Source organism: Aspergillus multicolor (assembly GCF_047715735.1).
Source record: "Aspergillus multicolor strain CBS 133.54 unplaced genomic scaffold BDW74scaffold_5, whole genome shotgun sequence".
Taxonomy (NCBI): domain Eukaryota; kingdom Fungi; phylum Ascomycota; class Eurotiomycetes; order Eurotiales; family Aspergillaceae; genus Aspergillus; species Aspergillus multicolor.
In genome coordinates, this window is record NW_027395956.1 from 1,342,030 (window position 1) to 1,366,185 (window position 24,156).

A 24,156-nucleotide genomic window follows, 5' to 3' on the forward strand; every position below is an offset into this window, starting at 1 on the left:
AAGAAAGTTGCGCTCAATGCCTACCGGAGTAGTGCGCTGCAGCCGGGCTACCTAGGTAGGCAAAGGGATCTTTGCACCTGCACCATTGCCACAAAACTCCATTCACTAAGGAAGTATACGGAGTATTCTGTGGCGTCGGACCCCTAGGTAGCGTCTATGCCAGCAGGGCAGTATCAGTGCGATATTAATTGGGCAATTACCCCGATATAGTGCGAGCTTGGCGTGGCGGTTTATACTGGGGCATCTGGTAGCTACGGGAGCGATCACAGGTAACATAACCCTACATTCGTCCTTCTACTCAACTCAACAGTCGTCCACAAATCAACTGGACTTGGTGTGTACCGCCTGAGCAAAAATGGGAAGAAAATTTCAGGGTCCTGGCCTTGTTAATCCTTTTCATCTATTCAAGCTCCGCGGAGATCCGCTATCTCCAAACAAGATGCGGATGGCATGGATTTAGGGCATCGCACGCCATTGTACCACGATGCGAGACGGATCCTATGGCATCATTTCTGCTGGCTTGCACGAATTCATACTACCCTGCAGCAAGGATAAATTGTGCAGATTCTCGCTGTTCAGCATGGGCGAGCAGGTAGGATTTGGGATTCAGTGCACCACTCCGCAATGGCAGACGAGAAGCCAACCCCGGAGACTTTCCTCTCCTCTAAGGGCCAGACCCAGGAGTCTGTCTCTGAGAACTTTCCGCAGACCCTCCAGCATAGGAAAGGCGATGCCTTTGTTAGCGGCGGCACGATCGACCTTTATGAGCCTATTCCAGAGTATGAAGGCCGCCACCGCTATGATCCTAGTGCGGAGTGGACGGAGAAGGAGGAGAAGAAGCTAGTTAGAAAGGTATTTTCCATATACTTATAAAGCTAGCCATGTTGTTGACAACTCAGTGGTACAGCTCGACTACCGCATCTGCTCTTGGGTGTGTCTCATGTTCTTCGCCCTACAACTGGACCGCGGCAATATCTCGCAAGCCCTAAGCGACGGCATGCTCAACGACCTAGGGCTCAACACGAACCAGTACAATTACGGCCAGATGATCTTTTACCTTTGCTTTCTATGTGCCGAGGTACCTTCCCAAATGATCTCGAAGAAGCTAGGACCAGATGTCTGGATCCCCATTCAGATGGTCACCTGGTCCGTAATTGGTATTTGCCAGTGCTCAATATCCGGCGAGAAGAGCTTCTATACAACACGTGCACTATTGGGTCTTGTCGAGGGTGGTTTCATCCCAGACGCCTTGCTCTACTTGTCATACTTCTACACAAACCGTGAACTGCTGATGCGCGTAGGCTTTTTCTACTGCGCCTCGCACTTTACATACATTATTGCTGCATTCTTGGCCTTTGGGATCTTGCATATGCGCTCGATTGGCGGATGGGAAGGCTGGCGATGGTTGTTTGCCTTAGAGGGAGCTCTGACCATGATTGTCGGCGTTCTCTCGTGGTTCTACCTCCCTCCTGGGCCGACGCAGACGGCGAGTTGGTTCCGCGGCCGCGATGGCTGGTTCAATGAGAGGGAGGAGATCATTATGGTTAACCGCGTGCTGAGGGATGATCCGGGCAAGGTATGCTGCCCACGTCCCCGACCCCGGCCAACTACAATCTACTCTCTTGATACTGACTGCACCAGGGCGGGATGCACAATCGTCAAGGTCTCACCCTGAAGCTCCTCTGGGCTTCCATCACAGACTGGGACCTATGGCCTCTGTACGCGATTTCGTGGACCCTCCTAATTCCTACGAACCCCGTGTCAAGTTATCTAACTTTGAACTTGAAATCGCTTGGCTTCGATACCTTTGAAACCAACTTGCTGACTATCCCGGCCTACGTGCTGTTCTTGATCCAATTGCTCTTCTGGTCGTGGATCTCAGAACGCATCAACAACCGCATGGCGGTGGTGGGCTTCTACTCGTTTTGGTGCTTGCCGCTGCTGTTAGCGCTAGAGTTGTTGCCGGCATCTGCGAGCCCGTGGACCTGGTATGCCGTTACGTTGCTGCTGATTGGATATCCGTATATCCATTCTATCAACGGTATGTCGGTCTTTTTCCAAGACTGCTGCAGAAGGTGCTAACAGGACGCAGTGAGTCTCACATCCCGCAATGCCGGTACAGTCCGTACGAGGACCGTCGGCAGTGCGATCTATAACATGATCTGTCAAGCGAGCTCGATCATTTCTTCTAACGTGAGTCCCACCCACCTTGCCCCTTGTTCAATAGAGGCTGACTTCCTGCAGATATATCGTGAAGATGACAAACCTTACTACCGACGAGGTAACAAGGTTCTTCTCGCCCTGGTCGCGTGGAACGTGGTCATGACGGTCTTTATCAAATGCTACTATATCTGGCGGAACAATTCTAGGGATAGGATATGGAATGCCATGAGCTCAGAGGAGAAGGATAATTATTTGCGGACGACGAAGGATGAAGGAAACAAGAGGCTGGACTTCCGGTTCGCGCATTGAGAAAAGCTATTGTTTAGGATAAAATGATGCAGGTGTCAAATATATAGATTGGGTGGGACGGATATATATAGAACCCACATACCATATAGGGTTGGCAAGCGTGGGATAAAATACACTTCAAGGAGGATTTTTTTTTGAACTGAATGCTCAATGGTAGTACCCGGATAGTCTCAAGCTTTCAATTGTTGGTTAATCCTCCTGAGTTACAAAGTCAAGCACTGCCATCTCCAGACTGCGGTATCAATACCCCGCTGCCTAGTGTAGATCGCCCACTCGGCTGGAAACATACGGTTTAACTCGAACTCTTTCCCACTCTCGGCAACTTTCCTCTCGAGCTTCCTCCCCTTTTCTCGCCGACCGAGTTCCAATAATTGAGTATTTCCTGTCTGATATCCTAGCCTAGCCTGCGACCGGTCTAGATTCGAGACGATCGCCGATCCGGCCTTATCGCATCAGAACCCCGCAGGAGTCGGTCTTGGGAAGGTAAGCTCACACCGAGTCCTGTGCCCTTTGCTTCCTCCTTTAATGCGTTGTCTTCGAAACCGACTCTTTCTTATTTTAGCCTTTTAACTTTAGGAGCTATTGCGCCCTGATGCTCTGTACCTTTTATCTCCCATTCTGACCGATCACTGCGATAGGAGCTACTGCGACCTTACCCCGTAATCAGCTCAAGCCACCTCGAAACCCCCTCAAAACTCCCCGTCCTGGAAAACGACCTACCAATCTAACTAAACCCATACGTTATTATATAATGGCCACCCAACCTCAACCGGGCCAGAAGCCCAAGGTCCAACCCTGCCGATACAAGACCGGAAAGACCCTAGGGGCAGGCACCTATTCGGTCGTGAAGGAATGCGTACATATCGATACGGGCAATTACTACGCGGCAAAGGTGATCAATAAGCGCTTGATGGTGGGAAAGGAAAATATGGTACGCATGAGCCCAACGTCGCTGCCTACGCTCGATTGCCCGCAGCCGGCGATAGCGATAGCTGAAGGGCGTCAGCTAAGGGATATAGGTTCGGAATGAGATTGCGATCCTGAAGAAGGTGTCCACGGGCCATAAGAACGTCCTGACGCTGGTGGACTATTTTGAGACGATGAATAACTGTACGGTTGTCCCGTAGAGTGGTTTAGTGGTGATTGCGCGCTGACCGTTCGACTTTGCCTGCAGTATACCTTGTGACGGACCTTGCGCTGGGCGGAGAGCTCTTTGATCGCATCTGCCGAAAAGGCAGCTACTATGAGTCAGATGCTGCAGACCTCGTCCGCACGATATTGTCTGCCGTGGCATATTTACATGACCACGGCATTGTACATCGCGATCTGAAGCCCGAGAACCTTCTTTTCCGCACGCCCGAGGATAATGCGGACCTGCTGATTGCGGACTTTGGATTGTCGCGGTTTATGGATGAGGAGCAGCTTCATGTTCTCACGACGACATGCGGTACGCCGGGCTATATGGCGCCAGAGATCTTCGCTAAGACCGGCCATGGAACGCCTGTGTATGTATTTTCTCTACCCTTAGAACTGTTGAGCAGCAATTAATCTGTTCTAGCGACATCTGGGCCGTCGGTGTCATCACCTACTTCATGCTCTGCGGTTACATGCCCTTCGACCGTGACAACAACGTGGAAGAATTCCAGGATATCACAACAGCAAACTTCACATTCACCCCTATCGAGTACTGGCGCGGCGTATCCCAGGACGCCCGCAACTTCATTAAGAGCTGTCTAACAGTCAACCCCAAGAAACGCCTAACTGCTCATCAAGCCCTCCAGCATCGCTGGATCAACCCGCCATACGACGTTACAGACAGCCTCGGAGGCGAAGATCTCCTCCCCACCTTCAAGAAGAACTTCAACGCCCGCCGCACACTGCACAAGGCCATCGATACCGTTCGCGCCATCAACAAGCTGCGCGAAAACGGCGGTCTCATGATGGACGGCATGATGAGCGTCGATCCCAAACCCGAGCGCGTGAACGGGAGTGAGGTCGTCGACGAAGGCAGACTTACCCCGCGGAGTCGAGGCGACCCCATGGAGATCGATAGCCGTGGCAATGGCCGCGGCCAGACGGAGCACCAGATCCGCGAGCAGGAGCGGAAAGTCAACGAGACTGTTGCTGGGCTGTGGAGTCGGACTGCAGTACATCGGTGATGTTGATCTGATTTGCGTGCTCCGGAGTATATGATATGATCATGAGTATGAAGTATATTGACAGCATTCGCACATATCACTAGCTGGCTGAACTGAATTTTGCCAACGTACCTATCTATCTATCTATCTGTCTATCTGTCTATTTTGTTTATCCATGGAATGGCGATACCCTACATACCATATTTCTAGACATATGCATTTGATAGCATTTTCTTATGTTCATTCCTCTCCTTTCCAGCTGTGGATGTTCGCAGAGTATACGAATGCGATCAGCATGGAAGAAGCGACTGTTTGAGACGTTGTTACTCTCTATTTCTACCCTTACACGCCCCTGCTATGCCTGAACAACTGGAGAGTGGCTAGAAATTTCAATAAATCCTGAGATTTGATTCCCATTACATCAGATAAGCCCGAGATGTCCCTACATTACCAACAAAATTAACGCCGATTCCGTCCGCGAAACACCAGGCCATTTGTCATAAGCCGCTAGCTATCGCCATTACCATTATTCGTGAACAGAACAAATCAGCAGAAAAAACCCGATCAGGCCAATAGCTTCCCACTCCCGTCATCCAAAGAAAGTACCCAATCCCGCCACTCCTGCCACTGGGCATAGTCTGCAGACGCCTTGAGACCCTGGTACTTGACTGTGCGGAAATCCGAGACCTGCTCCCACGGCTCGAGTTTCGAGCTCGAATTCGCGTTCGAGGACCCACCCCGAGGATTACTGCTTGTACTGCCGCGGAAGAACCGTCGGTGTGAGCTGCTTTCATGGTGAGCCCCGTCCCAGCCGGCCTTGTGCATTAGGGACTTGATGGTTTCTTCCTTCGTCCAGCCTTGCTCGACGGGGACATCGGGGAGGTATGTAGCGCCGAAGCGGCGGCCACGGTGGATGAATGAGATGCGGATGCCGTGGGTGCCGAGGGACCAGTCTAGGGCATTGGTGCAGGGCTCGAATGTGCCTAGGAGGGTTAGAGAGCAGGAGAGGGAGGGCAGGAGGGATTCTGGGATGGGGGAGAAGCGGGTGTCGTCGAAGGCTCTGCGCTCTGTTAGTTTTGCTTTTTTTTTTTTTTGGATGTGGCCGTATTTGGGGGTAGTGGGCTGGATTGGGTGTATCGGTGTACATACGATGTGAGAGCGTAGGATTTTAGACCGTGAGAGAGTTCCTGCGCCTCAAACGTGCCAATACACCCACGTAAGGATTTGCGGCCGCTCTTTGATACTGTATTCCATGTGACGAACAGGGGGTATTTCTGATTGCTGGGTCGCTGTCGTTGCCCGGCTGGTGTGTCGGACTGCGAGGATATTGAGCTGGATGTGGTAGCGCTCGAGAAAATGGAGCTTGACGACTTGTTGGACATCGTTGAGGGTGTCGTGGACGCGCTAGAATCTGAAGCCGCCTGGGCTTGCAGACGGTCGATTTCTGGGAGCTTTATGGTTTGCGGGCGAGAAGTGCTCTGCACTCCTTGACCAGACACTTCATTATCGTTTACAGGTTGTTGGCCGGGAGCTTCGTTCTCCTGACTGTCTTGGAGTTCGGAAAGTTTCTTAAACTGTTCGTATCTTTCCCATAATTCCTCCACAGTAGCAAGGCTGATAGGGTCTTCCCCATCATACGAGGCAGCCAGGCTCTCGAAGCAATAGAAGCAATGTGCTGGAGTCGCCATAGTCTCGAAGTAGGTACACAGATGCCGAGATCGCTCGATGACAATAAGACTCTCAGTTTGTGACCGGAGGACTCGTTTATTTACGATTATGAAAGCGTGGGATGTCACCTAACATCACCATGTGACTCCACCACCACCACGGCTGGGACCGGACTGGAGCTCGGGTAAATCCGAAGGCTGTGTAGAAGGATCTTGAACCGCTAGAACCAAGATTGGCTTTCAACAATGACCATGCCAAGCAGTGTAGCGCACAGCTCAAAAGTTCATTAAGATCGGGACCGTGGTGGGGTGGAAAGAGGGGAGAAAGTGGTTGAAAGATGGTCCAGGGCCCGAGAGGGGAACCTCAGTCCAACCGATAAGCAGTGACACGTGACCATCTCCGCTTATCGCCCGTGATTTCTCCGTGTCCTAATCCGGGCATCACACGTAGGGATCGGACATTGACCGGTTCATCCAATGTCTTACTTAAGAGTTCATCCGCCCCCAAGATGCTGAGAGTTCTGATACCAAGAGCCATGGAATGAGTATCACCGCTGACGATCATCTTTAGGCATGGACAAATTCAACATAGAGAGCATATTTCCGGCCGGACCCGCTGTCCCGGACTGGCCCTGGAGACTCTCTAAAAGGTTCTTAACAAGGTTGATATTGATGTCCTCGCCCTCAGGTTCAGGGCCGCCGCCTCCGTCTTCCATGGAGTTCTGAGTCACGGCGCGTTTGCCCTTGGAGACTTCGCTAGGACGATTCAGATCGAGCACCCCTGTCCCCTTTAGTTCCGCCTCCATTTCCCGCGAGAGTTGTTGGATCTGCTCAGTGTCATCCTCAGAGTCGGTATCTAGCTCTTCCACTCGGCTAGCAGACTTAAATGACTTTGGTGGTTTGAGAGGAGGCATTGATGGCCCCGAAGGCATGCCCATCATTTCTTTCATCATCCTAGAGAACTCTTCCTCGTCAAAAGACGCGTCTTTGTCTTCACCTTCGCTATCTGCTTCCTCGTCCTCGTCCTCGTCGGCATCGGAATCTGTCTCGTAGTCGTCGATGAAGTCGGCTCCTTCGAAACCAGCTGATTCGTCGTTCAAGAACTTCTCGAACTGAGCAACGATTCGTTGCAGGTTTTCCTGTGCATTCGCGTCGCCAAAATCCCCCGCAGGTTTTGCCTTCTCTTTGCCTTTACCCTTGAGCTCAGTTTCCAAGTCCTCAAAGCTGATATCTAACCACTTCTCGTCATCTTCGCGCTTATCCCAGGTCTGAATCTCCTCATCAGTAGGAAGAGTCTCATCTCCAGTATCTAAATCCTCGAGTATCAATTTCATTTCCCGCACTAGTGGCTTATCCTGGTTCTGCGGGTCTGACAAAAGCATCTCGAAACCGCAAGTCACTTTCATCCCAGTATCGGCACGATCGTATAACTTCCGATCATCGGTAGAAGGCAGTTTGTCGACCCATGACTTTGGCGCGGGGAAGTCTTGACTTTTGACTTGTGCGTACCCAGTCCGCGTAAAACGTGTGCTCACTGTGACGAAATCCTCGGGCTTGAAAGTGAGGTCTTCAGAATTTTTACTTCGCAAAGGCCTCAGCGCGATAGGATCCCGAAGGTAGAAGGCTTCAACGGCGGGAGATATATAGGCCGGCTTCTGATGCAAGAGGAAGGCAACCTTGCGAGGAATAGTGACCAAAGCAGAGTGAAGGTTCTCACTGATTTGCTTTGGATAATTTCGTAATCTGTAAAATGCCTCCTCTTGAATCATAGTTGAGCGCATCAATCTATTGGGCTCGTCCTTTATTATTCTTCTCGCCTCCAACAGGGATATTGTTTCCGTAACTCTGCGCTTTTCGTTCTTGGGCTTGATAATGACGAGGCCTCCTTGATGTAGCCATACCTGATAGTCATTAGGGTATTCCGCAGAGATATAGATACCCCTCGAGCACTTACTCTATTATCTGCAATTTCCGGCTCGAGCCAGGAGGGTAAAGCCCCCGCCGCCTCTGCAAGGAGAAATTGTCCATCATTATCTGTCACAGTCGCCCAAATGTCTTTATGTCGTTTGGTCAGCTCGCGCAGTAGGTGCACAATGACCCATTCATCTTCTACCGAGTCCCCAAAGTTTGTTCGCCCGCTCAATGTGGTCGTGCCTGGAATGGCTTTGTTAGAAATGTTTTTTGACAAAAGCCGCATCCACGTGCTAGCGTACCATCTTTCTTGGTGATCTCCAGGCGGAATGCCTCTCTTTGCCAAATATAATCCTTCAGCAGTTGCTTCGTCAATTCCGCTGCCGACTTCTGCACCTCCATCAAGTGCGCCCGCGTAGCTGCGACTTCATCGATAACAGCGGGGGTGGGGTCCGAAGGGATATAGTGTAACAAGTACTCAATGCAATCGTCGGGCAGTTCGGGCTTTGGGATCGGACGAAAAGTGGACTTGAACCACTCGATGTCCTCCTGCGACATTGGCGCCATGGCTTCAGTCTCTGAGGAGCTCGTACTTGGTACAGGAGCTATCGCTGTTTGTTTCGCCCGCACCTCCAAAAAGTCGAGCTAAAATTACCATCGGTATGACTTCATACAAAGAGCGGAGAAATAGCCGGTCCGAATTATGCAGCGGTTGTAATCCGTCGACACTAAGCCGCTCCTGGCTAGATAACAACAAGCCGCCGAATATTGTGCTCACCGCCCAAAACACGTCCATCGCCAATGCGTCTTCCTTCTACCCATCGAGCCTAAATCACTCCTCTGCGGTGTCCGGGATGTTTGCGCGTTGGAGGGCCTCGGAATACTACTCAGAAAACTAACTTTACTGACTTACGACGCGTTTCATCCGGAAAATGGCATACCCGTACATCGACACCCCGCGCACTGAAGTCGACGGAAACGCGACTTACCTGACGCTTGGATACCGCAGCGTCGGGCGACACAACTTATCCGCCCTTGACTCGGTTGAAAACTCGTTTCAAACGCCCTCGAAAGACGAAGATGTCCTGAAGGTTCTCGGCGACGGCCGCAGGCGCAGCTCTGCGGGATCGAAGCTCAATACACCGCGTGCGACTGCCGGCACAAAGTCGACAAGGAGCGCATTAAACTCACGGCAACTCCCGACAATGGGCGTGAAGGGCGAGTTTACACCAATGCTGAAGAGTGCGATGAAGAACAATTACATGAGGAATGCGTCTACGACGCGCGGACCAAAGACTCCATCTTACGCGAGCGGGGGATACAGGAGCAATGGCAATACCCCAGGGTTGACGGTCATGGAGATGACAGGGATTGATGAAGAGGACGCAACAGTTGACGACCCAACGCCTGTTCCGCAAGTGGCCAGCAGCAGCGTGGCAGGCACCCCTCTCCCGGGACTTGCCAGCCGGGACCATGGCGTTCTAGGCGACGGAGGTAACATGACATTGAAGGAACAAGAAAAGGTGGGCACTGCGCGCCAAAAATTCGTACATGCGAGTTGCTGACTTCTTCAGATCATCGACAAGCTTGACAAGGATAACTTCGGGCTGAAATTGAAGATTCATTTCCTTCAAGAACAACTAGAGAAGGCCGGGCCGGCTTACAATCAAGCGGCATTACACGAGAATACCGAACTGAAAGTTTCGAAGTTGACGATGCAACGCGATATATCCCGGTATAAGAAAAGCCTTCAACAAGCTGAACGCGACCTAGAAGCCTATCGCCAACAGTTTCAGGAGTACAAAGAGAAGACACGCAGGAAGCACATGGACGAGACACTACAACAGGAATTGGAGTCAATGAAGGAGGAGCTTGAAAGCAGGGACCAGCGTGTAAAGGAGCTGCAAGAACAATTAAGGGAGGCAAAGGACTCGCAGTCAGAACAAATCGACAAGCTCCGTGATGATATAGAGGACCTGGAAGCATCTCTTAGGGAGAAAGACCGAACAATTGAGGAGCGCGAAGAGGAAATTGAGGAACTCAAAGACAAGGATAATCAAGAGAAAGACGCACTTTCCGAGCTAGAATCTGAACTTCGACGAGCAAAGGAACAGCTAGAAGAATTGCAGGATTCTCTAGACCAAGCCAAATCGGATGCTATAGAGGCTAGGACCTCTGAGCAACAAGCATTGGAGGAGAAAGAACGCGCGGAGGAGAACCTTCAAGAACTGCACGACGAGATGTCGAACAAGTCAATTAGCACTAAAGGGCTCACCCGCCAACTAGAGGAAGAAGTGAAAGAGCTCCGCCAGAAGAACAGTACACTCAAAGAGGAACTTGACTCAAAAGCTCAGCAAATATTCAATCTCGAGGAACAGTCTCAGAAGTCACGAAGGACCACGGATGACGAGAAGGAGCGGTTACTTGAAGAACTGCAACAAATTAGACGAGAGCGTGAACTAATTCTTCGAGAACGTGACGACTTTGATGCTCAACTTCATGAAGCGCAAGACGAGATCCAGCGGAGAACGGACGAGAAGACTCTCCTCCAAACTCGGCACCACGCCTTGACAGACGAGTCCGGCGATCTGCAGAACGAATTGGCCAAGGCACAGTCTAGAATCCGCGAACTCCAAGAGACACTCGACGTTGAAAAGCAGAACGCTGCGGAGGATGCGCAAAGTGTGCGCTCTCAGTATATGGAGGACATTGAGCGTTTGCAGGAAGAAATCGAGTCTCTCCACCATGAGATCGAAGACAAAGAAGGCCAATTCGCGCTCGAGCAAGATCGATGGGAGAGTCTGAGGCGAAATCTGCAAGTACAAAAGGACAGGGCCGAGGACCAAGCAGCAGGCTTCAAGCGGACGATCGAAAAGCTAGAACAAGTGGAGCACACACTGACTGGGAAAGAGTCCAAGCTGCAAGAAGTCATCGATAGCGAGAAGACGCGACATTTCAATGCTGAAGCTGTCCTTAGTCGCCAGGTAAAGGAGTTGAACGATGACTTGTCAGCGAAGCGAGACGCCATTGACGAATTACGGCATGAGCTTCTGTCTGTCAAGGAAGAGCTTCGCCTTACGAGGCGTGCGGAAGCGACTCTCAAGGAAAAGGTACAATCTTTGGAGGATGAGGTTGTTGTTCTTCAGTCAAGCTTAGAAGAAGAACAAGAATATGCCAAAACCCGCACACAGAAAGGGCCTGCTGAACAAGATGGCCAGAGGCAGAAGCTACTTGCCGATAAACAAAAGCTTCGCGATCAACTCGCCAACGCGCACGTTGAGCTTCACGACCTTCAGACTGTGAAGACTGAGATCGAGGCGGAGCGCGATGAGCTCCAGGCACAGCTAGACCAAGTTCAAAACCAGGTTGGTGAATCAACGAAGTTCGATAAAGAAAAGACAGAACTCCGAAAATCTTCCCTCAGGATGGAGACTGAACTTAAGAGACTCAAAGAAGACCGAATGGCGCTTTTGGAAACTAAGGAATCTCTTGAAAGCCAACTGAACTCTGAAATCGAGAGAGCCGCTTTGGAGGAGAACAGGCTGTCTGCGGAGATCGATCAGCTGCAGAGCAAGTTGCAATCTACCTCCGGAGGAAGAGACCGGGAACTCGCACTCACTAAGAACAAGCTCCAACGTTTCGAAAAGCGCATCCATGAGCTGGAGGATCTGCTGGAGCAACAGCGGCCAGCTGATCATGAGCAATCGGCAACTGCGGCAGACCTGTCAATGCTGCGCCATAATCTAGATGAGGTACGAAAACGCGAGAAAGCGTTGATTCAACGCGAAGCCGACCAGAAAGCTTCTATTCGCGCCTACAAGTCGAAGGTGGTTGAGCTTGAAAGAGAACTGCATGATGCGACTATAAGAAAATTTGAAGCTCAATCTCCATCATCGTCACCAAGCAACAAGTTGCATCAAGATGTCCGGACCTTGCGGAAGCAGCTCTCAGATGCGCACCGCGCTCTGCGAGAACTGAAGCAAAAGAACCATGATCTTGAACGAGCCGCCATGCGTGAAGAGGACCAACGAGACCTGCACGAGCTGCTTAAGCAATCTACCCTTGAGGCCGAGTCCCTGGCCCTGCAGGTGTCCGAGAAGGAAGCGCTATTGGGCGATACAGAAGCCCGGCTTCGCAGAATACGAGAAGAGCGCGCTTCTTATGCCCGGAAAGCGAGTGCGGCACTCAAGGAGCTTGACTCTCTCCAGGATCGCTACAGGCAAGCCATGGAGAAAGCAAGCGCAAAGGGAGAGAATAAGACCAAGCATGAAAAGGAAATGCTTGGCCTCGGCAAAGAGATCATCTGGCTCCGAGCACGCCTCAGGAGGGAGGAGAAGTTCCGTCGAGACCTAGCCTGGAGCAAGGGGTTGATGGAACTTGGTGAGCGTGTCAGGGTCGCTTGGTATGTTTCCCACTTCGACTTCATCTTCTACGTAAGTGTCAATTTGCTAACTTGGTTCCTTTTGTAGCAACGAAGCCGACCTTCGCATGATCTCTGACATGGGCGTTAAAGCTCGTGACCGCAGTAATGTGCGCAGCCCCAAGGCAAAGCTCAAGACCGCCGTCTCCATGGTTAAGGCCGTCGTCCGCATGCAGAAGATGAGTCGTGAATGGAAGAAGACGACGAAGTTAGGCGAAGGCTTGAAGCGGGCGAAGAACGAGGTCTTGAGGCGAAGGGAAAGAGAGTCGTTAAAGGCATAGAGTCTCTTTCTGCCCTTTTCTTCCAGCTACCTATATCGCCTGACTTCTTATTGTTGCAAGCTTGGGTTCTTTTCTTCCTCTCTTTTCCTTCTTTGTTTATATCAACTAAGTGATTCCCCAGCGATGATTGATTGCTTTGTTTAGGCTCCATTTTCTGCCTTGTTTTTTGTGTACTTATCGCGAGCAGGCGTCTTTATGGGATTGCATGACCTTACCCTTGGTTTACGAGAGCTGAATGGGTACTTACGAGGAGGTTTGTTCTTTGGATGTTTGCTGCATACATAAACTGAGAAATGTCATTTTGTCTACCTATCTCCATTCGTTGAACATGCCCTAGACATGGAACTTCGAATCAGTTTTATCACAAGACAGAAAGAGTAGCTCTAGAGCGTAGAAGGAATGGAACCTGGCCAATTCGTGAATTTTTAGAGCTAAAGCAGATTCATAAAAGATGAAAACAAGAGTAGTGCTGGGAAGTTGATATAACGCCTCGCCTGCATAAGTAGCCTCGTCCAACAGTAATAACGCTTAACACCGGTATGTGAAGTGAAGAGAGGATGCATCTCCTGTGTAAGCCAAGGAAAGGGCGGGTGGTATGCAAAACGGACAGGACAAAGACTCGAAGAAAGATATGTATATGGGTGGTCATTTAACTCGTTCAGAAATAGGAAGGTTTGCGGAGCACACGTGTAATCAGCAAAGGGGGACGCCGTAGGAACATTGTATAGAGACATAGTCTACCGGGCTCGAACAGAGATGAGGTACGCGGAGAGAGAATTTCAAAGGGTTCAAAGTTCTAAGCACCCTCACTGCCGAACTCTTGTGTCCATTCCGTGTTCCTCTTCAAGTCCTCTTGGCTGACTGTTGGCCGCGAGTTGCGGATGGCCTTGATGAAATCCTTGAGCACGAGCGGAGGTTCTAATAATTGCTCGGCCTCAACATTCTCCCATCTCATCTCCATGGCGCCATCATCTCCAGGGGAGCACGGCGTCAACTTTTCTTGCCCTTCGTGTAGAACCTGAGAATGGAGTTAACATTGAACTGGCGCTACCAGGAAGACGACCGGTTACCTTCTTGTAGTGTGTTGCTGTTTGAATCTTGCGGATGGGTTGCATAAGCGCATCTTGAACGGCGATACTGATATCGCTACCGGAGTAGCCTTCACTTTGCTCTGCTAGGGACCGGTAGTCGGCCTGTGTCATGTGGCAAGGGGTTGAGCCCACTGCTAGCATGAACATCTTCATGCGCGCATTGATATCCGGAAGACTAATGTGCACTCGTCGTTGGAATCTTCGGCGAATGGCGGCATCTAGCTGCCAAGGAATATTTGTTGCGCCTAGAATGAGGACGCCCTTGGAGTCGTTGCCTACTCCGTCCATTTGGACGAGCAGTTCAGTCTTGATACGGCGAGATGCCTCGGAGTCGTTCTCTCCACGAGCACCACAGAGCGCATCGACTTCGTCAATGAAGATGATAGCGGGCTTGTTCTCTCGGGCCATGTTGAAGAGTTGTTTCACAAGCCTGTTGAGCAGTGTCAGTATGCAGTAGTATGCGATTGGAGTTCCGACGGCCTACCTCTCACTCTCACCCATCCATTTCGAAACCAGGTCACTACTGCTGACACTGAAGAATGTGCTGTTTGCCTCCGTCGCGACAGCCTTGGCGAGGTAGGACTTTCCTGTACCCGGAGGCCCATAGAGCAAAATACCCTTCCACGGTTGTCGACGCCCTGTGAACAGGTGTGGGAATTTTATAGGAAGAATAACCGCCTCTTTCAGCGCCTCCTTTGCACCCTCGAGACCCGCGACGTCCTCCCACTTCACGTTCGGCTTCTCCGACAGTATGGCGCCAGCAAGGGCAGAACGTAACTTCTTAGAATCGGCGTCCTCGTTGTCATCATCCTCTTTTCTATACCAGGGAAGATGTAAAGTCAGCGCAACCGCAAATATGAATACTAACACTGTATACATACCCGCCTTTCCCACTGCCCTGCGACACCTTCCCGTTGGCGCCTACCGCGCTCGGCTTTTTCCGGCTGTCCTGCGATGCCAGATGGTTCTTCAGCTTCTCCGCGCGGTCCATGTACTCGCCCGTCTTTGCGCGAATCATCTCCTTCGACTTGGGGTTCTTCTCCCATTTCAGAGCCAGCATAAATAGCTCTAATGCGGAGTAATACTGCTGATATGCCTTTTCGTATTCGCCCTCATTGTCGCTCTCGATAGCCTTCTTGACCGTGTCAATCGCCCGGCCTAGGAAATCGGTGTTGCTCATTCTGGCGGCAGTGACCCAAGCTCTTGTTCGAGATTTCTCTTAAGCTGCGTAAAGCGCCTCGTTTAGGACCGACGGGCTAGGCTCGGAGGCAAAGAGGGGACAGGTACGGTCGAAGGCGGGGAGTTGGAGAGAACGAAATAGATACGGCTGGAAGCAAAGGCTTGCTGGCTGCGGCGGACTAGCTAAACGAGGGATTCCTTCTATATGGAGAATATAGGTAGACTGAGAAATATGGTAGACTGATAAACAAAAGTCTGCTGTAGTGTTTTCTTCGCGGGGATGCGATGGGGGTGGGGAGCGAGGGTGATCGGTCTCTCTGGACAACGCCGCCTTAGTGTCGCTCTCGTGCCCTTTGGCGCTTTTCTGCCGCTCTCCATCGTCGCCCATCAACTTTTCTCTGACGGCAGTATTCCCTATAGTTTACACAGTTCTCAAACATGGCAGACCCTCAGAAGCAGATGCAGGCCCTCTCGGATGAGTACCAAACCCTCCAAACCGGTACGTCCACCATCCCGTTGCGTCCCAGATGAGCGGAGCGGGGCTGCAGTCCCCGATACTCGACACAACAGCGGATTCAAAGACAGCAATGGCTGACAATGTACCTCACAGAACTCGATGGCCTCGTCGATGCGCGCCAAAAGCTCGAATCTCAGCAGCAGGAGAACAAGAGCGTTCAGACAGAATTCAACTCCCTCGACGATGACGCCAATATCTTCAAGCAGATCGGGCCAGTGCTATTGAAGCAGGATAAGACGGAGGCATTGATGGCCGTGAATGGGCGCCTCGAGTTCATTGAGAAGGAAATGTACGTTTCGACTATTGCTCATTTGTCTCTTACTGCGCAGAAGCCGGATGGTGGATTGCAAGCGAAGCCGTTGCTGATCGTTAATCGACAGTCAACGAATCGAGGGCCAGATCAAGGAAAACCAAGATAAGAGCGATAAGAAGAGGACTGAGGTGAGATTCCCTATCACGGACGTATACATCGATCCTTGTCTGACCGCTAGAAACAGATTGTCCAATACCAGAGCCAAATTCAACAACAGGCTGCTGCTGCATCCGCGTCTGCGTGAGATCAATATTTACGCGAAATTGTTGGATAATAGGTCGAGAATAGCTAATACATGCGGATAACATGAATTGGTAATGATGAGAGCCAGCATATGAAAAGCATCCGAGCCAGCCAGCGCTGCTTCCCGTTCAAGCAATGGATCTAAACAGTGCACTGTCCCTGCTTCTAGCGGCAGTCGAGGGCCGCGACCCGGAAGAGAGTTGATACGCGCTCACAGAGGGGAGACTGCGGGGGAGGACTCAGTGATATTCCAATCGATAGCTTGCTTGCCGCAACCCAAGGATAGGGCTACAGATCGCGGTCGCCTTAAGTGGTACCGTTCTTCAGGTCGTCACGGCACCTAAAAGATACCCAAAGTTATAATATATGCTTCACAATTCAAAACTCCGTGACATTCATCTCTTCATAAACAACGCTGTCTCTAGGTAGCGTGCACAAAAAATCTATATACATATTACATCTATGCCTTGACCAAGAGGCTCTCTCCAGACATCTCCTTGGGCTGTTCGATACCCATGGCAGCGAGGACGGTCGGCGCAACGTCACCGAGGACACCGGGTTCCGTCCTGAGGCTCCAGCCCTCGGGGGCATTGGCCATGATGAAAGGAACCTTGTTGGTGGTGTGAGAGGTCTTAGGGGTCCCCTTCTCGTTAAGCATCTCCTCCGCGTTTCTAGGGTTGACTAGGTTAGCCTGGAGTGATTGTGAGGCTGTATGGAATTTGAAACTTACCCGTGATCGGCGGTGATGAAAAGGGTGTAGCCGTGCTTCTTGCAGGCCTCGTAGATGACGCCAATGGCCTTGTCGGTGGCCGTGACACCCTTGATGGCAGCCTCGTAGACACCGGTGTGGCCAACCATGTCAGGAGGAGCAAAGTTGTTCATGATGAACTCGAACTTGCCCTCGGCAATGCGCTCCTCCATCTTCTTGCCGACGCCTTCGGCGCTCATCTCGGGCTGAAGGTCGTAGGTGGCAACCTTGGGAGAGGGAATCATGTCGCGGACCTCACCGGGGAACTGCTTCTCAATACCACCGTTGAAGAAGAAGGTAACGTGGGCGTACTTCTCAGTCTCAGCAACGTGGCACTGCTGGACCTCCTTCTTGCCGAGCCATTCGGCCAGAACGTTGCCCATGTGTTGAGGGGGGAAGGCGACGGGGAAGGTGTAATCGGGCTTGTACTGGGTCATGGTGGTAAGGTGGATGTTCTTGGGGTAGGGGAGGTCGGGTCTGGGGGAACGATCGAAGTCACCAAGAAGCTGGGTGATCTCACGGACACGGTCGGAGCGGTAGTTGAAGAAGAAGAGAGTGTCATCATCCTGCACGCGGCGGTCCTTGCCACCGACGATGATGGGCTTGAGGAACTCATCGGTCTGGTTCTCAGTGTAGCGCTTCTCAATAGCCTCGACAGGGTTGGAGCTCTCCTCGCCTTCTCCGGAAAGGATACCATTGATGGCAATCTCAACTCGCTCCCAGCGCTTGTCACGGTCCATAGCGTAGTAGCGGCCGACGATAGTCGCGATTTCACCAATGCCAATCTCCTTCGTGGCGTCGAGCAGTTGCTGCATGTACTTAGAAGAACTCTTGGGGTCGGTGTCACGACCGTCACCAAAGAAGTGGATGAACACTTGGGGAATCTCCATCTCCTTGGCGACCTTCAACAGGCCGATGAGGTGGGTGATGTTGGAGTGGACACCTCCGTCGGACACAAGACCCAGCAGGTGAAGACGGCCATTGCCCTCCTTAGCGCGCTTGAACGACGCAACGATGTTGTCCACCTTGTTCAGCTCCCCCTTCTTGAGCGTCTGGTCGATGCGCACACTGTCCTGCCAGACGACACGGCCGGCACCGATGTTCAAGTGGCCGACCTCACTGTTACCCATCAGACCCTCGGGCAAACCAACAGCAAGCGATGAAGCATCAAGCTCGGTGTAACCCGAGGCAGTCTTCGAGTCCTTCTCGGCGAATCCCGACATGACCGGGGTCTCAGCAGCGGCGATGGCATCACCCTCCTTGGGGGAGTTGGGGCCGGCGACACCCCAACCATCAATGACGACTAGAAAGCTGTGTTAATAGATGGCGTTCGGGGAGCATGAGGCTCGATGGAAGGATCGCATACTGAGAACAGCCTTCTGGTCAACCTTGGCCATATTGAATGTTTAGCTCAGATGATCCTGAAATACCAAATCAGCTGAGCTCATGGTGTAGTACGTGCGATTGAGGGCAGTGAGGTACTTACAGAAATGAGAATACGATAAATTTATGAATTGGACAAGTTCAGAAAAAGAGAGCGGAGGAAAATAGGTCGAGGCTGTCCGGTGAGCACAACAAAATAATAGTATGGAGGGGGAGGGGCTTCGGTGACGCTTTGGGAAACAGGCGTTTTTCTGTTTTCCCGCGTTTTCTACGTCACTTCTGCTGTCGCTCTTCCGTTCTCGACCGCGTTCCGGCTCTTCCCTAAACAATTCCCCAGCTTTCGGGACAGCAACGTGCTTTTACTATCTGAAGCCCCATCTTAGTATTATTTTCTTGTTTCCGGTTCGTTATCAGGGGCAACTCACCTCGGATCGCTCTCTTCCCCACGCCCGCAATGGCCTCCAGATCGCCGACCGCCGTAACGCCAGGACCGAAGTCTTCTGCGCCCGAGACTCCAGCCATAATCAGCGACGCGCCTACAACACCGCAAGCTGTTCCTTTCCCACCTCCGCAGACCTTTGATTTCATCCCTCCGCTTCATGGAGTAATTCTGCGACTTCTTGCTCCCAATGCAAACGAAGCTGGGGCTGCCAATGGCGGAAACGACGGTACTGGGCCAGATCAAAACCAGCAGTCAACATCAGGGGTCAACAATGGGAATACCAACGCCGAGTTGCTGGCAGCTGTGTCTTCTTCAGGCCCCGGCCCCTCCACTGCAGCTGAGATTGCTGCATTGGGCTCGAACTTGCTTCCTCCGTTGGAGGTCAAGAAACTGCCGACTGAAGTGAGCTCGATCAAGATCCGGATACAGAAAGCACAGGCGGTTGTGGAAGGGCTGCCGGACGTGGACCGTACTGTAGCGGAGCAGGAGAAGGAGATTGAGGATCTCGAAGACAAAATTACGAGGCTGAAATCCGTGATTTCTGACTTTGGGAGAAGGGCAAACAAAGCCAATCCTGAGAAAGCCAAACCGCATGGTTCATGAAGTCTCAATAGTGAGGTTATGGCCATTACTTTGCCAACATTGGATATGAAATCGCGCCTGAGTAGCGACCTGCCAGAACAACTGCCATGGCATCCTCATGTGCAATCGGCATTTCTGGATGCGGCAACTAATGCCTTCGGATTGGCGATTTATCATGCAGCAATTTCTCCAGGCTCAATGTAGCAAACACTGCCCGCTGAGGTTTGAATGGTCGGCATAAAAGGTGCTCACTTGACATCAGCCTGCAACCATTGAAGCCCGGCAGACCATAATCGATGCTATGGTAGGGACAATCGGGATTTACCCTCAAGTCTTCTAAGTCGAACAGACAGGCCACGACTGTGACCATGAATAGCTCGGGAAGGACCTTAGGCGGGGGCACAGAGTAACCAGCACCGACTACCCCTCCGGGCCACCGCGGTCCTCATCACTCACAGCATGTTACCTTTTTACGCGCAACTTATATGCTACATTGGCGGCATCAATAAATGATATTTATTTCTCGTCTTATGGAATGTAAAACACCGCGTAACAATACTAAAAACGGAGTAGATTCTCCGACAACAGCGGACCAGGTGAGGCAGGAAACTCCGATATCGCGGTCCGATTCGCCGCCGTCAGATCTAGAGGTCCAGATTTCTGAGGCAACTTTTCCTACCCCACCACCTTTTTTTTCTTCTTATTACTCTCCAGTCTCCCTCCTCGTCCTCTTCCCCATTCCTCCCTCATACCAGCTTCTTGTTTTTTTTTTCTCCCTATCCTCATTCCTTCGCTATACCTCTCACAATGGCCGCCTACGCTCTGTCAGATGCCCACCGGGCTGTAAGTCAACCATTGAGCTCTTCACCTCTCTAGAGCTGTACCTGAACCATGACTGACTCACCGGTGTAGCAAATGGAGGACCGCCTCGTCAACACTGACCCTGAGGTTGCTAAGATTATGGTATGTGACCATCTACAGCTCCATTCCCTTTCTCATGCGGTGTATCATCCGTGGGATCTGTTTTCGTTTACCAGTTCTAACTTTCTACGTCCTACAGGAAAATGAGATCCAACGTCAGCGTGAATCCATTGTCCTGATTGCCTCCGAGAACTTCACTTCCCGTGCTGTCTTCGATGCTCTTGGATCTCCCATGTGCAACAAGTACTCCGAGGGTTACCCCGGTGCTCGTTACTACGGTGGAAACCAGCACATTGACGCCATCGAGCTTCTGTGCCAGTCTCGTGCCCTCAAGGCTTTCAACCTCGATGCCGACAAGTGGGGTGTCAACGTTCAGTGCCTGAGTGGTTCTCCTGCCAACCTCCAGGTCTACCAGGCCCTCATGCGCCCCCATGACCGTCTCATGGGTCTTGACCTCCCTCACGGTGGCCATCTGAGCCACGGCTACCAGACTCCCGCCAGAAAGATTTCCGCTGTCTCTACCTACTTCGAGACCCTCCCCTACCGTGTCAACCTCGAGACCGGCATCATTGATTACGACACTCTCGAGGCCAACGCTGAGCTCTACCGCCCCAAGATCCTGGTCGCCGGTACCTCTGCTTACTGCCGTCTGATCGACTATGCTCGTATGCGCAAGATCGCTGACAAGGTCGGTGCCTACCTTGTCGTTGACATGGCCCACATCTCTGGTCTTATCGCTGCTGGCGTTATTCCCTCTCCCTTTGAGTACGCCGATGTTGTTACCACCACCACCCACAAGTCTCTCCGTGGCCCTCGTGGTGCCATGATCTTCTTCCGCAAGGGCGTCCGCAACACCGACCCCAAGACCGGCAAGGACGTCTTGTACGACCTTGAGGGCCCCATCAACTTCTCCGTCTTCCCTGGTCACCAGGGTGGTCCTCACAACCACACCATCACTGCTCTCTCTGTTGCCCTCAAGTACGCTGCTACTCCCGAGTTCAAGGCGTACCAGGAGCTGGTGATCAAGAACGCCAAGGCCCTTGAGAACGAGTTCAAGGCTATCGGCCACAAGCTCGTCTCCGACGGTACCGACAGCCACATGGTCCTTGTCGACCTCCGCCCTAAGGCTCTTGACGGTGCTCGTGTCGAGGCTGTTCTCGAGCAGATCAACATTGCTTGCAACAAGAACTCCATCCCCGGTGACAAGTCCGCTCTCACCCCTTGCGGTATCCGTATCGGTGCCCCCGCGATGACCAGCCGTGGTATGGGCGAGGACGACTTCAAGCGCATCGCTCGCTACATCGACCAGGCCATCAACATTTGCAAGTCCGTTCAGGCTGAGCTTCCTAAGGAAGCCAACAAGCTGAAGGACTTCAAGGCCAAGGTTGCCTCCGGCACTGTTGATGAGATCAACAACCTCCGCAAGGAGGTCGCCGAGTGGGCCAGCACCTTCCCTCTCCCCGTTTAAACGGCTTGAGGCTCTAATCTTGGATATGATACCAATTTTTTTTTCTGTCTTCTTTTCTGACTTTTTGCTTTATTACTCTTGTACGAGTTCAACATCATTGCGCATAAAACGGGTTGCGGAGTGCTTTTTGGGGTTACGGGTCTGCTTTTTCAACCTTACGCGGGTCACGGGATATGGATATGCATGAGCATGAATGAGAATCAACATAGCACTGGGATGGCTTCTTCAACACCTTCTTCAACAGGAAAAGTTTCCCCTTTTCGCAGGCTTTAACTGCCTTGGCTTCAATGCCGTCTTTACAGATAGTTACGGCTATAAATTAATGATTGATATATGAATGAATTGACTTTGTCAATACATCTTACAAGCCCGCTCCCTAAAAAATGTTATGTCATGATCATTAACGCCGTACTCCATAGATAATGGGCAGCGAGCCTAAGCAGATACACGGTAGATGGTATACCCTACCGCCTCTGCCTAGAAATATGTACCATCCAGTGTTGCAAATTTGCAATCAAAGCTCTTCCCCGTTTTTCCCTTGAACAACAATAGGGGAATCATCCAACCCTCTCAGCTTTCCATTTTCATCCTCATCTAGCCAAGCCTGCGACATCAGCGCTGCCACATTCTTCCCCATAAGCGCGCTCGTCTCCATGGTCGAAATAAAGCTCTCAATGCCACCTGTGTACCAGACACCCGGCGCAAGGAGCGGATCTTCAAAAGTCACGCGCGGGTACAGGAATGGATAGGGGTGCCATGTCTTCTCGTATGACCAACTTATGTCTTCGCTAGGGAGGTCGGTGATATATCCGGCTTTCTTTATCTTTGGCTGTTCGAGGCCTAGGATATCTCTGATAAATGCTTCGTTTGGACGGGTCGGAGAGAAGATCTTGTAGACGTACTGCTTTGTCTCGGACTCGGAATCCTCTTGGGAAGAAGACGGGGCGTCCACGGTGCGGAGAGTGCTGATACTCCAGAAGTTGGCTCGGCCCACACCTTCCTCAGCGTTGCCAAGGTCTGTCCCGGCTGGGAGAGTGGTAAGGATGGTTTCCGGGGGAAGATCGGACGGGTTCTTCAGGTTGAAGTATTTGCCTGATAACCGATGGGGTGAAGAGAAGAGGGTCACATAAAGAGTGTGGAAGGGAATTGTGTCCGGGGTGTGTTCGAGTTCTGGGGAGACCTTGATGTTGGAGTACTGGTATGGACCGGCAATGACAACTTCGTCAAAGTCAGCTCTTTCTTGCTTAATGCTCTGCCCGTCTTTGAAGCTGAGAGTGACGGTGTTGTCCTTGTTCCGGCTGATGCTCGTAACAGTGTGTTTGAGTTGTACATTCGCTTGCGCAGATTTGAGCATTCCGTCAAAGATGCGCCAGTTGCCTCCTTCCACGGCCACGGCACCGTCGGTGGAGAGACAGACCATGGTCTCAAGCCCATGAATCAAAGGCAGATTCTGGCCATAGTTGACCCGCGTGCTCGCCTGGATAAGTTCCCGAGCGAAGTCAGGAGTGACATTGTTCTTCTCTAGGAACGTAGCTCCAGGTGTGGACGTCGCATCCAGTAACCCCACCGAGGCAGCAGCAGCGGTAAGAGACTTGAAAGGAAACAACGGCTCCTGGTAGAGTTGAAGGAACTTGCTGACAGTGCTCTTCATCAGGTTCTGAGCGCGTACTGGGGCCAATCCATAGCGCCACAAGAGCTTCGCAATGTTCCACCAGCTGGAGGAGTCCTCCATCACGTAGACGAACTCCTTTCCATCCCAGATACCGATGGCGTCGCTGTTCCCGGTGCGTTCAAAGCTGGCGCCGCTTATGCCGAGACCGAGCTCTTTGGTTGCATTGACAAGATTGTAATTTATTTGGACAAAGATGGATGCGCCAAGCTCAATTGGGTATGCCGGGTTATCAAACACATTGACTGTGGTGGAGCGGCCACCGACGTAGGAAGCACGCTCAAAGACAGTGATGTTGACAGGCACTCCGAGTGAGTCTGCATACTTGCGCAGGTTGTATGCCGTGGATGCTCCGGCTGCCCCGGCTCCTATTAGAACGTCAATAACTGGAATGATTATATATAAAGGGATTTCTACCAATAACCGCAACCTGTTTGGTGCCAGGTTCAACCGACCTGAGAGGCAACCGTGAACCACCGAGCGTGGGAATTGGGATGAATGCTAGAGCTGTAGCGTAACACAGAGCCAATACAAACAAGCACCATATAAAGCTGCCTCTAAAGAAGGGCCCCATGACTGAGCTTAGCGTATGCTTGTAAAGCCGTGTGCCTGGCTACTCGTTCTAAATTTCGCGATCAGATTTTCTCGAACTAGGGAGCCCCAGGTGTAATAAGACGTTTTCGATAGACAAATTGATGAATTCTACCGAGA

The 24,156-nt window shown here is 51.6% G+C and overlaps 11 protein-coding genes across 11 annotated transcripts; 5 read left to right on the top strand and 6 right to left on the bottom strand.

The window, feature by feature from the left end:
• Positions 1-624: 624 nt before the first annotated feature.
• On the top strand, positions 625-2,472 carry BDW74DRAFT_175848 (uncharacterized protein; the record flags this gene model as incomplete). The annotated part of the gene is made up of 5 exons (XM_073728446.1): positions 625-852; positions 908-1,576; positions 1,642-2,041; positions 2,093-2,193; positions 2,245-2,472. The coding sequence occupies 5 exons, from the start codon at positions 625-627 to the stop codon at positions 2,470-2,472; spliced, it is 1,626 nt and encodes a 541-aa protein (XP_073586791.1).
• A 524-nt stretch (positions 2,473-2,996) lies between these two features.
• On the top strand, positions 2,997-4,869 carry BDW74DRAFT_115436 (serine/threonine-protein kinase). Its single transcript, XM_073721895.1, has 4 exons — positions 2,997-3,403; positions 3,492-3,582; positions 3,647-3,977; positions 4,031-4,869. The coding sequence occupies exons 1-4, from the start codon at positions 3,224-3,226 to the stop codon at positions 4,629-4,631; spliced, it is 1,203 nt and encodes a 400-aa protein (XP_073586792.1). The 5' UTR covers positions 2,997-3,223; the 3' UTR covers positions 4,632-4,869.
• Positions 4,870-4,994: 125 nt separating this feature from the next.
• BDW74DRAFT_115406 (AMMECR1 domain-containing protein) lies at positions 4,995-6,561 on the bottom strand. The gene is made up of 2 exons (XM_073721894.1): positions 5,760-6,561; positions 4,995-5,670 (listed from the first exon to the last, which is right to left on the bottom strand). The coding sequence occupies exons 1-2, from the start codon at positions 6,296-6,298 to the stop codon at positions 5,175-5,177; spliced, it is 1,035 nt and encodes a 344-aa protein (XP_073586793.1). The 5' UTR covers positions 6,299-6,561; the 3' UTR covers positions 4,995-5,174.
• BDW74DRAFT_189349 (putative regulatory factor Sgt1) lies at positions 6,562-8,755 on the bottom strand (the record flags this gene model as incomplete). Its single annotated transcript, XM_073731951.1, has 3 exons — positions 6,562-8,178; positions 8,232-8,431; positions 8,491-8,755. 3 exons carry the CDS (start codon positions 8,753-8,755, stop codon positions 6,826-6,828), a joined length of 1,818 nt encoding a protein of 605 aa, XP_073586794.1. The 3' UTR covers positions 6,562-6,825.
• Positions 8,756-9,018: 263 nt separating this feature from the next.
• BDW74DRAFT_148537 (uncharacterized protein) lies at positions 9,019-9,711 on the bottom strand. Its single transcript, XM_073723726.1, has one exon. The coding sequence runs from the start codon at positions 9,661-9,663 to the stop codon at positions 9,376-9,378; it is 288 nt and encodes a 95-aa protein (XP_073586795.1). The 5' UTR covers positions 9,664-9,711; the 3' UTR covers positions 9,019-9,375.
• Positions 9,712-13,362: 3,651 nt separating this feature from the next.
• Positions 13,363-15,249, bottom strand: BDW74DRAFT_115445 (AAA family ATPase VPS4). Its single transcript, XM_073721897.1, has 4 exons — positions 14,862-15,249; positions 14,465-14,797; positions 13,960-14,410; positions 13,363-13,907 (listed from the first exon to the last, which is right to left on the bottom strand). The coding sequence occupies exons 1-4, from the start codon at positions 15,158-15,160 to the stop codon at positions 13,686-13,688; spliced, it is 1,305 nt and encodes a 434-aa protein (XP_073586796.1). The 5' UTR covers positions 15,161-15,249; the 3' UTR covers positions 13,363-13,685.
• A 235-nt stretch (positions 15,250-15,484) lies between these two features.
• BDW74DRAFT_148539 (tubulin-binding prefolding complex subunit YKE2) lies at positions 15,485-16,609 on the top strand. The gene is made up of 4 exons (XM_073723727.1): positions 15,485-15,658; positions 15,770-15,965; positions 16,057-16,117; positions 16,174-16,609. The coding sequence occupies exons 1-4, from the start codon at positions 15,598-15,600 to the stop codon at positions 16,231-16,233; spliced, it is 378 nt and encodes a 125-aa protein (XP_073586797.1). The 5' UTR covers positions 15,485-15,597; the 3' UTR covers positions 16,234-16,609.
• On the bottom strand, positions 16,610-18,583 carry BDW74DRAFT_148540 (2,3-bisphosphoglycerate-independent phosphoglycerate mutase). The gene is made up of 4 exons (XM_073723728.1): positions 18,467-18,583; positions 18,347-18,401; positions 16,963-18,283; positions 16,610-16,903 (listed from the first exon to the last, which is right to left on the bottom strand). The coding sequence occupies exons 2-4, from the start codon at positions 18,375-18,377 to the stop codon at positions 16,693-16,695; spliced, it is 1,563 nt and encodes a 520-aa protein (XP_073586798.1). The 5' UTR covers positions 18,378-18,401; positions 18,467-18,583; the 3' UTR covers positions 16,610-16,692.
• Positions 18,584-18,597: 14 nt separating this feature from the next.
• On the top strand, positions 18,598-19,894 carry BDW74DRAFT_148541 (RNA polymerase II mediator complex middle subunit MED9). Its single transcript, XM_073723729.1, has one exon. It carries the CDS (start codon positions 18,818-18,820, stop codon positions 19,406-19,408), a length of 591 nt encoding a protein of 196 aa, XP_073586799.1. The 5' UTR covers positions 18,598-18,817; the 3' UTR covers positions 19,409-19,894.
• A 300-nt stretch (positions 19,895-20,194) lies between these two features.
• BDW74DRAFT_166614 (glycine hydroxymethyltransferase SHM2) lies at positions 20,195-21,776 on the top strand (the record flags this gene model as incomplete). The annotated part of the gene is made up of 3 exons (XM_073726585.1): positions 20,195-20,230; positions 20,300-20,350; positions 20,448-21,776. The coding sequence occupies 3 exons, from the start codon at positions 20,195-20,197 to the stop codon at positions 21,774-21,776; spliced, it is 1,416 nt and encodes a 471-aa protein (XP_073586800.1).
• Positions 21,777-22,290: 514 nt separating this feature from the next.
• Positions 22,291-24,019, bottom strand: BDW74DRAFT_166615 (putative prenylcysteine lyase; the record flags this gene model as incomplete). Its single annotated transcript, XM_073726586.1, has 3 exons — positions 22,291-22,616; positions 22,650-23,813; positions 23,863-24,019. 3 exons carry the CDS (start codon positions 24,017-24,019, stop codon positions 22,291-22,293), a joined length of 1,647 nt encoding a protein of 548 aa, XP_073586801.1.
• Between the last annotated feature and the right edge of the window lie 137 nt (positions 24,020-24,156).